The sequence below is a fragment of the Oryzias melastigma genome, linkage group LG12, assembly GCF_002922805.2.
Source record: "Oryzias melastigma strain HK-1 linkage group LG12, ASM292280v2, whole genome shotgun sequence".
Taxonomy (NCBI): domain Eukaryota; kingdom Metazoa; phylum Chordata; class Actinopteri; order Beloniformes; family Adrianichthyidae; genus Oryzias; species Oryzias melastigma.
In genome coordinates this window covers 12,113,701-12,124,624 of record NC_050523.1, presented here as the reverse complement: position 1 = coordinate 12,124,624, position 10,924 = coordinate 12,113,701, and the positions used below count along the sequence as shown (strand labels likewise).

Genomic DNA, 10,924 nt, shown 5'->3' with positions numbered 1-10,924 from the left:
ACATAAAAAAAGAACATATTCACATTTTTTCTGTTTATTTTTACATCCCTTTTTGTATTGATTTTTAAACATCTCCATTTATTGTAGCTGATTGTTTGTACCATGAACCACAATAAATTTCTATGTGAAATATTTCAATGTTATAAAAAAAAACTGATTCTGCACTGTTCTTATAGAGTTATTAAAAACACAGTAAACCAATTGCTGACGACCGAGTCAGTCTGATGTACGGGCATTAGATAACATTATTCTACGCTGCGTTGGAGATACATTTTTGTGGATATTCCACCAGATCAATATAAAAAGAACAACTTGGACAAGCAATTTTCAGAACTCCAATAAGATTTAATCAGAAGCCATCAGTGCAAATTGTGCACAGCTGGCGTAAAAAACAACCAATTCAACAAGAAGGGAAACACAAGCAGTGACACAGATGTTGTGTCTAAACAAAACATTATAATTTAGAAATTTTCAAAGTTTGAAAAAAGGTCATCATAAACTAATACAAAAATAATGTTACCTTCAATGACAAAAGGTGTAAAATCATTAATTTGCACGTATCATTCTCAGAGTTTCCCTTCTGTTTGACTCTTTTAGGGTTGTATACCCAAATTAAAAAAAGGAACTTATTATGGTGCACTTTGTTGTTGTATTACTATTCTCAGGCATTAGTTAGTGTTTTAATTATTCATTCAAACCTCCACAATTTAACATTTGAAAACTTCCCAGATTACAATGAGCTTGTAATTAACATTATTTAACGCACTGAAATAACTCTAAATAACAAAATTAGAGTTTTTGTCAACAGTATATTTAGTAATTGTATTGTAATGAAGTAGCTAAGATATGTAATTACAAGTTTAATTTAGGAAAGGAGAGCTAATGCTCTGACATTATAGGAATCTCTGGTTGAATAAATTATAAAATAAAATAAACATTACCCAGTATGAAGGTCCCAGACCCCTTCATGAAGGCATGAGACTGACAGGCAGCGTAGGGCTCTAACCCCTGGAAAACAAGCAAACAATTCAAACAGATCAAAGCTGTCATCTAGTAAGTGAATCGCAGGTTTTTTGTAGCTTTTAGGACATCAACAATCAAAATGTTTAACGTCCGCGTCCTCTGAAAGTCACGATCAAAATAAACAAACATGATCTCACCGGATGTTTAGCAGCCACTTTGTCATCTACTTTGGTCAAACCGAGATTTACCATTTTGTCGAGATTAAAGAAATTAATTACTTGAATAAACTCAGAGGACTCAGACACATAAGGAGGTCTGAGTCAAACTGTTCTCAGTTGTGAAACATCCGCATTTCCAACCACAGAAGAAGAAAGCACAATAGTCGATTTAAATCTGTAGCGACATCTAGAGGAACATTAGGAATACTGCAGCACAGGTGAAACCAGCATGTCGGAATTCCTTCTAAAAAAATCATATCTGTTAATTACTCCGACAGGTTTGAACATTCATTTAACTTATTTATAACATCAAATATTACATAGTTTTAATTGCAATTCTAATGGGGATTGATTGCATAACTTTATTCTATTTATTTATTAAAAAAGAACGACTTTTTTAATCTATTTTCCACTGTTATTTCCCATCTGAACTCTTCTTGTGGTGCCAAAGTGAAGTTTAGCATTTGCTCCCTGATTTAAAGAAGTTACACATTTTATTCAGTTTACAAAATAAGCATTTTATCAGTTGTTTTTTTTTAAATCAGACACTTTTACATTTTTCCATTTTATTTTTCTTCTTTCATTCATAAACAATGCAGTATGCTCATAAAAGTAGGTAAACTATCATCCAAAACATGCAAGATTTTATTTTTTTATTCATTCATAAAAGTGAAAACCAAAAACAACAGTAACAGGGGTGTAAGGAGCAGAGTTTTTGCTTGTTTCTAGGAGCTAAATACTTATTTTCTGCTAAGTAAACTCTTTAAAATTCAAAAAATGTGATTTCCTGAATTCTATTTCCACATTATGTCATAGAAAAACATTACAGACACCTCATCTTTTTAAGTGGGACAGTTTGCAGACTATCGTGTTTTACCTTGCTATAAAAGTCATTTCTATAAAAAAAAAAAATGGAAGTGAAATAAAAAAAGTGAAAATTCAGCATCTTGTTTAGTCTAATTTCTTAAACCAATCATATTTTTAAATAAGCATTACTTATTGTGATTTTTGTCGAAAGGGAAATCTGTTTTCTTTTTCTAAGCCAAATTCCCAGCACCGGTCTCTGCTGTTTCACAAGCCCAGCTCTCACCACATTCTTTCTAACAGGAGGTGAGGACGACAGAGAGCAATAAACCCTGTCCACCTCCTGTGGAGGGTGAGCCAGACATCGACAGACCTACCGACAGGGATCCTCAGCAAGTCCTCAAGTTTCTCCCCCATTTCAGGGCATCTAGTGCTGAAAAATAAATAGATGAATGAATGAATGAGAAAAACAATTACAGCATTAAACCATGAGTAGATTTTTTTAAGTCCTGACCTTTATTTTTTCAGTAAAAAAACAGCATTTTAAAAACAATTATTAAAAATTCAGTTTTAATTTTGTTAGAAGTTTTTTTTATTAAGTCACTACCAAAACAAATGAAAATTTTGTAAAATATTGCAAACAGAAATATCAAAATTTGTGTTAAAAATTTGAACATGTCATAGACTTTAGGAATCATAGATAAATCTTTTCATAAATGCAGCAGAAGTGGAAATCAAAATTTTCTGTTAACATCTGGCTTGCTAAGAAGGTTCAGTTTACCAAAGTAGCTGTTGCTGGATAACCACTCCACCATGGAGAACACAATTATACTTTCTATGAATGATCTTTGCTCCTCTAGGAGAGGACAACAAGATTGCTACGTTTCCAAAAAATAAAAAAAGAGAATCAGGTAAAGACAAGTAATTTGAGGAGTCCTCATACATCCATAACATCACCCTGTGTGACCTCAACAAGGCCTCAGGTCTTCAGGTTTACCCTTTACTTTTAAAGAGTTTATTTGTGTAGTTTTTAATTTTACATCAGTGTTTCCTCTACAATCATTTACACTGAGGCAAATAAGTATTTGAACACACTGTGATTTTGCAAGTTAGAAATCATGGAGGGATCTGTGGTCAGATGAGAACAAAATAGAACCTTTTGGCCTTAATCCCGCTCATTGTGTGTGGAGGAAGCAGAATGAAGAACACCAACCCTACTGTGAAGCATGGGGGTGGTAGCATCATACTATGAGGGTGGAGGATGACTGGGGCCGTGTATTGTGAGATTTTGGAGGACAACCTCCTTCCCTGTCAGAGCACTGAAGATGGGTCATGGCTGGGTGTTCCAACATGACCTGAAACACACAGCCGGGATAACCACGGAGAGGCTCCGTAAGAAACATATCAAGGCTGTAGAGTGGCATAGCCCGTCTCCAGACTTAAACCCAATATAAAAATCTTTGGAGGGAGCTGAAATCCTGTTTCTCAACGACAGTTTAGAAACCTGATGGCTATAGAGAAGATCTGTGTGGAGGAGTGGGCCAAAATCCCTCCTGCAAGTGAAAACGTTTGACCCATGTAATCGCAAACAAAGGTTACTGTACCGGATATTTACATTGATTTTCTCAGGTGTTCAAATATCTATTTGCAGCAGTGGCATAAAAATATATATACTTTTTTTAAATAATACAGAATTTTCAGATTTTTTTAAATAGATTATATCTCTCACAGGTTCTTCCAAAAGCTAAAGTGTTTCAAGTTTTTTGTTAACAATGAAGAGAGAATTTTTTTGTATATTAGACCCAAACATGTAGTAGGTGAAAACTGACTTGACTCAACATACATTTAAGACAGTTTTATCAAATAAATAAATTAATTTAAAAAAATAAATAAACAGGCCTCTGCCTATACTGGTGAAAAAAAAAATCCTAAAAGGATAAACGTCAACGATTGGGTACTTCTTTGACAGATTTTGTCTACTTGCAACTTCCTGTCCGAACATTGGTTGGAAAGCAAACCGCACAGTGAGTTAAGATCATTTCATTTTATTATAATTTTACACTGGAAAAGCAACCGTCAGTTATCTCCAACTTCACTTCCATTCACATACTGTAGCTCCTAAATTCAATGTAATTAATGCTTATATTCTTAAAAAAAAGAAGGAAAATCTGACAATCTGTACAGTCAAAAAAAAAAAAAAAAAAGTTTGCACTCTTCCCTTCACCCCCCCTCAAAAAAATGACAAGTATCCCAACATCGGAGCCAAATTTTTAGTGCAGAGTTGAAAATGTGTCTTGCTTACAGAAAAACAACTAACCAGCGGCAAAGACACGTGTTTAAATGTACGGACCCATTTGTTAAGTGTTTGCTGGTAACAAAGAAAGAAGGAAGGAAGGGAATACTCTTTCAAAATAAAATGTACATTTGCTAGGGAGTGGTAGAGAAGGGGGGTCTTCAAGTTTTTCACTCCGTGACATCCCTCAAATGGAAGATTTTAGTGACTTTTCTGCTGTGTTGTGGAACAAGAATCAAAAATGCAACTGTGAGGACTCACTCATTCAAACATGGGAGGAAAAAAAGATAGAAGTTGGAAGAAAACAATAAAATAAAAGAAGAATCCAGTAACAGGTCAGTGTTCAGTCCCTCATCCACCATACGACAAAAATGTTCAGCAATTACTTCTAAAGCTCTCCTTCAAATAATCACAAAAAACATGTTTCACAATCAGTTTAAATAAATACATAATTGACAACTTAAAAAAAAAAAAGATTCTTACACAAAACACCTAGCACCTCACAGAATGCATTCAGGACAACCTGACAAACATACAGACGAGGAGAAATGTCCGTCAATAACCAGCAAAATGAGAACGGCTGCGGGGATGTTCGACTGACAAACGGGTGAGACGACACTTTGGTAAAGACAACTTTCACATCGCGTTTGTGTGTGATCACCTGCAAGGTTTATTGTGAGTTTGATCACGGGAAGAATGTCTTCTTGTGGAAACACCTGCTTTCTTTTTTCTATGTGGAAAAATTATTTTCAAGGCCTTTGAAAGTAACATCACCACCAGCTTTAGTAAACTGTACCTGGACAATGCAAAAAAAAAAAAAAAAAACAGCTTAAATGGAAGGGGGAGAAAGAAGAAAACTTTAAATTTAGAAAATCAAATACAAAATTAAGCCTTTATTTGGCAACTACTTTGAAACAGTGAAAAAATCTCATTGAATGAACAATTTCTGATTAAATGACTTTAAAATCTGAGTATTTATGGCCCCTTTAAGAAGCACTAATCAAACGTGGAAGCATGTGTTAACTTCCACGTTTACAGCACACTGGCAGCACATATGCATACATCCATAAACACTCCTTCAATACTGGTAGTGCGACTTTCTCCGTGACATCTATCTGGTCTGTGTTATAACCGGCTGGGAATAAGATAAGAGCGGGAGGCGGCGATGGTGTTGATGACCATGAACGCAGCAGCTGTGAGGGATCAGAGAGGGGCACGATACAGTGAAAAGGTCCATGTCCCATTGTACCAGCTGAGCAACGGATACTGTGGCCCCAAGGGCCCCCCTTCCCCTCCACCTGCTGTTAATGCAGACGTTGTGGCACCCAGTGGCTGGGTGGAAGAATACAAGTGGATGACGACGACAACGGTCTGTTTGAGTGTGGTCCAAAGAAGCTGGTCCAGTTTGTGAATGGGACAGCTTCTCCTCTTTTGAAGAAAAAAAACAAACAAAAAAAAACATAGCAGCAGGTTGAGCTTGAGGTTCTCCCTCCTCAAGAACAATAAAGCCCCAAAAGAAACAAAAAAAAAAACCTTTCCAGGGGAAAGGTTTTTGGGAAGTGGCAGATGTCTTTGCTTTATTCTCCTCCTTTCGTCTGCCATCTTCTTACCCCCTGAACTGTCGAGTCCACATTGTCCTCTGTCATTAGTCTCTTGTAAGCAACGTTCCGCGACTCTCCACTTTCTCCCCACTCCCACCCTGCAAGTGAAACCCAGTCCCTCTGTTCTCCCTCTGCGGAGGATGAGAGCAGATCATCGTTCAGGCTCCGACTCCAGGGCCAGCACTCGCTTACGCTCGCGGCATTGCTTCTTGTGGGCGGGCCAGTCTCTCTGCTGGCACTGGGAGCCACAGTAGCGAGCCACCTGGCAGCGCCCGCAGATGTTGAACTCCCGCAGCTGTCAAAAGATACAAAACATCATTTTTTTTAATCCTATGACATTTTATCCAACAATGACAAACTTAAGTATCGACATACCCTCCTCTCGATGAGTGAACAAGGAGGGTAATGGCACTCGTAATAAGTACAGGAGCACTCCTCCTCCTCCACCAGCTCCCCGTTAGCATTGTAGTAGCGTGTGCGACTCAGCTCCAGATACTGCTCCTCCACAGGGTCTGCAGGGACCTGCTGGATGGCCAGCCAGTACAGAGACTGCTCTCTGAACAAGGAAAAACACGACAAAATATCAGGGATCAAGAATTATTAATTACAAAATTGAGTTTTTAGAAGAATAGACTTCAAGTGAGATCTTCTTCCTACCTCTGCTTGCTTGAAATCTCTTCGGGCTTGGGGCTCCACCCCACTGGCACCAGCCGTAGGTTGTCTAGTCGGTTGTCCACCGTCACAGAATTAATGTGGATGACTTGGAAACTAGGAGCAATGCCTCCTCTGTGCTTCTCCCTGAGTATAGACAACAGTTGTGTTACCAGCATGATTTAAAAAAAAAAAAAAAAAATATTACATCTAGAATTGAGGACCTTTTTTTCCTTAAAATCAACCTCTATGCGGGTATTCTTTAGTCCAGGAAATACAGTAGGCTAACATCACTTGATCTCATCAGGAAAATCCTGAAAAGGTCAAATGGGAGTTGGCTTAAAGAGTGTCAAGTTGGACTAATTTCCAGAATATTCATCCGGTGAAGCAAAGTGGCCCAACTGGCATTCCAAGTTCTAATCAGGGAACTTGTTCATGTGTGTCGCCTTCTTGAAAATCCTTCAAAGACACTTCCAAGATAATTCCTTCACTAATAATCCTGTCATTTTTAGGGATTTAAAACTATTGCATAATTTTATGGTGATAAGGTAGAGCAATCATGTAAATTTTGTGTTTTATGTAAACGCTTGGATTGATGTCCATTTGTCCTTATTGTTTTACTCAACAAAGTCAATGTGTTGGAGCTAAAAGAGGAAACTATATATCAGTACCTAAAAGAAAACAGGTTTAATTTCACTTAAAAGTACTCACCATAGCAGCTCGTGCAGCGGTCTGCCTGCCCACCGTCCTTTGCCAATATCAAAAGCATAAGCAAAAATCTTAGCACCATTCCCATCAGCATCTACCTCCATACGTGCCTGAAAATCAAACAATAGGGGGATTTTTTGTTTGTTTGGGGGAAATAAAATACAGAAACACTCAAATTACAGTGCTAAAAATTAAAATGTGTTACCTCAAAGGCATAGTTTTCCACCAGTGGTATGTCCTGCTCATCAATTAGAGTGTATTTTGTCTAAAATAATAATAGGATACATAAATGATAGTGTCAGTTACACATTGAAGCATAATTAGTCACAATATAAACGTTCTACACATCAAAAATGTATTTTTTATTGTGACCGTTTGGAATTGTGGATTTGTTATCAGAGATTAAGGAGAATAATTTACATTGGGTCATATAGTTACTATCAGATATTTAGACTAAATCTAGATAATTCCCTTTCTTTGCAACGACAAAAAATAATTACAATGATTCATAGGAATGTATTTTAATAATATAAATACTTAAAAATTTAATTGGTGAAATAACACATATCTGCATATAAAATGCATATTAGTGTGAGCCACAATAATGTAAAAAAATGGAATATTCCAAAATGTGACAGCTAGCTAGCAGCGTGCTTTTATGTATATGTGCGCGTGCGTTAGGCGTCTCGAGCTGCTGCTGGTTGTCGTCATTCAGCAGGTGGGCAGCTCGACCCAGCAGAGCTCACACAAAAACTGTCCGGTTCATCCCGGGTGTCTTGTGACACCAGCAGCGTTTCCAGACCAACATCCAGCCCTTCTTTCACGTCACATCCTCGTGGAACAAATACTCGGGGTTGACATCATCCTTCACTTTAAATAAATCATAAATCTCCGTCTCACCATCACACAGCTCGGCACGACGCGGTTCAACCCGGCAAAAGTCAGTTGTGATAAGCGTGGCAACACTTTCCTCATTAGCAAACAGTTGAGTGTAATCCACATACAGCCGTTAGCGAAGTGCTAACTATTAACGACTGATAAATTTGCGCCACTTGGCAATAAAATGTGCACATTTCAGCACTCGTAACAACAACACCGAGAATACAAATTAAAAACGCGAATTTGTGTTTTAATTTGCGCCACAGTTGTTTCGAAATTAGATGAAGCTAATGTAACCTGCTAGCTAGCGCTAGCTCTAATCGAGACTGATAGCGGCGGCATTCAGAGCAGCAGTCTGGCTCGACACGGCCGGCTTCTCTGCTCAAACGAGGCTAAAAATGTAAGCTAAACGACACTTGAGTCCACAATGACCGCATTGTTATTATAGCTGCTAACTACCATCGACTAATATCTGTAACAGTTACTTCAAGCCTGTTTTTGTAATCCCCGCGGGCCCTCCCACGGCCGCACATGGCAGCCCTGAGATCCAGCTCACCTTCCCGGCCACACGGCCGAGCCGTACGATCCCGAGCTTGAAATCCGACATGAGGAGGACGGGCTTGCAGTGACACCGGGAGGAAGGGGATCCAACTTAATCGGAACCGGGATGGAAAGCTCGCCGAGGAAGCTCCTCAGCGATGCCACTTTGAGACTGAGCGAGCGGTAATTGACCTGTGTCCGGGTCTATCCGGCCGCAGCCCTGCCTCGGTGACACACCACCACCGCTGGCGCAGGAGAGCCGAGCGAGCTGCTGTGAGGGGGGCGGGACCGGGGAGAGGAACTAGTCAGTAGTGAATCAACCAATCAGATGTGAGCTTGGTGCTAGAAGTGAGGTCACTCAGACCAATAGGAAACGGGAACGTTCAAAGGCCACCCATTTCAGATATGACGCCATTGAACTCTCGTGACCATGCACAGGCATTTGCGCGCGAAATAAATTGATAAGTAAGCGCACTTAAACTTCAAGTGACCTGATAATATTATTCAAACCGTAAAAACTATTCAAGCTAAATTGGAAAAGTCATTTTTAGTTTGAACTCTCCACAGCACAGGTTTGCTTTTAAAAAGTGCTGGTGATTTTGTGGAACTTTAAAATACCCACTCCAGTGAAAATCACATTCTTGGTGTTTTTAACATGTTTTTATATAATTTTGATGATGATGGAGGACAAATGTGAAATAATTTAGAAGTAAATCTGTGTTTCTGAGTATTCATTCAAACTATGGTGATCAACAGACAATATATGTCGATCCATGTACGTTTTCATTTTCCTTGTCTGAGCTGCTGTCTGGCACTGTACGGATGCATAGCTCCGACATTGCTTGCCATTTTTCTTTCTTTTTTTTTGTGAGGTGGTATACACTAGCGAGAGAGAACGTAAACAAAGGGCAGGCTGATGGGAAATTAGATCAGGCTAACTTCCGGACCAACAGTCCTGTCCACAACTCAGAGGTTACTTTCTCATTAACTTCTGTCGCTCTGCAGAAATTATGTCCCAGAAAGCGACATAGGTTTTATACATTTTTGCTAAAAACTGCATAATAAATGACCACTGGGAATGCTTTTAGTATAGATCAAAAGATGATTGGTCTGGTAAATGACAATTCTATTTGTGAGAATGTCACAGTACTGAGATGATTTCACTACCTTATTGCCTAAATTGTTATATGTCAAATTTAATATCCATTGGATTTTATGAATAAGGTTAAAGGCTTTTTCCAGTAGCGTGGCTGCAAACAAGGAAACCAGTTCCGTCAGAACAAGAATCAACCCTCTCTAGGAAAAGCCATGCTCTTCGGGATTGTAATTCTGGAAAAAGGCCACCAGTGTTTTAAAGAAAAACAAACGTTGAAAGGAGGTGTTCACAGATACAATGCAGCTTTGGTTCTCTTCAAGTGAAGGTCACTGAAGGAAATTTAATAGCAGTTCAAACATGATATCTTGTGATCACATTAACTGCCATGGTTGATCTTAATGCTTAATTGTCACTACCTCCAGGATGGGCAGTGAGACATGTGTGACTTCAGCAGCTCACATGAGAATCTGGCGGTAACGCATAAAGTCTTAAACTACACAAAATTCACAGAATTAAAACTTTCAAAATTTTATTTAAAAAATCTGAAATGAATTAAATAATGCCTTTAGTTTTACTGTTCTCAAAAAACAGTATAAACAATTTAGAATAGATGAATTCTCTGACTGAGTCTTTTACATTCAGATTACATGAAAGTAGAAATACAAAGTAATTAACTTTTTGATATGTTAAAACAATTTTCCCATTTTTTATTTTATAAAATTATATTTATACATGTTTTTTTCCCAATTAGGACTATGGTAACTTTATAGTAACTAGGTGAAACACGTGGTTCAATAATATTTTCTCTTTTGCCCTCCAATCTGCAGCCAGTTGTGTAAAAACAAATTCTTGTTCCAAACCCCTTGTTTCAAACAAAAAGTTCATGTAAGTAAATAATTAAATGTAATTTTCGGTTTCTCTGTCAAGTTTTAATAACATATTTCAATAATTTGTATATTTTAGAGATTAGTTTTCTTTTTTTTGTTCCTTGATGTCTAAATTAGCACATGTAACACTCTTTAAACATTGGACTTAGTGCTTGTGAATATCGCCCCCTGGAGGGCAGCTGTACTGCATTTACTTATCTCATCTTTTAGAGATTTGTATATTATGCAAATATTGAAAAGTCTATTAACTCTAATTACTCTTCAGTGTTAACACAGTAAATTCT

At 37.9% G+C, this 10,924-nt stretch overlaps 2 protein-coding genes across 3 annotated transcripts in view; both read right to left on the bottom strand.

The window, feature by feature from the left end:
• Nucleotides 1–1,336, bottom strand: part of tmem141 (transmembrane protein 141) — a 5,010-nt gene extending 3,674 nt beyond the window's left edge. The window contains exons 1-2 of the mRNA XM_024257726.2: nt 1,161–1,336; nt 942–1,008 (exon numbers count right to left, since the gene is read on the bottom strand). Coding sequence (XP_024113494.1) covers nt 942–1,008; nt 1,161–1,214 — 121 coding nt within the window. The 5' untranslated portion in view covers nt 1,215–1,336. The remainder of the gene's footprint in view (nt 1–941; nt 1,009–1,160) is intronic.
• A 2,420-nt stretch (nt 1,337–3,756) lies between these two features.
• zmynd19 (zinc finger, MYND-type containing 19) lies at nt 3,757–8,972 on the bottom strand. 2 transcript variants are annotated; one of them, XM_024299619.2, is made up of 6 exons: nt 8,674–8,972; nt 7,444–7,503; nt 7,242–7,348; nt 6,537–6,677; nt 6,255–6,435; nt 3,757–6,174 (listed from the first exon to the last, which is right to left on the bottom strand). In XM_024299619.2, the coding sequence occupies exons 1-6, from the start codon at nt 8,722–8,724 to the stop codon at nt 6,031–6,033; spliced, it is 684 nt and encodes a 227-aa protein (XP_024155387.1). In that variant the 5' UTR covers nt 8,725–8,972; the 3' UTR covers nt 3,757–6,030. The 2 variants fall into 2 exon arrangements, with proteins under 2 accessions (XP_024155387.1, XP_024155386.1); XM_024299618.2 differs by lacking the exon at nt 8,674–8,972 and adding an exon at nt 8,139–8,270.
• Between the last annotated feature and the right edge of the window lie 1,952 nt (nt 8,973–10,924).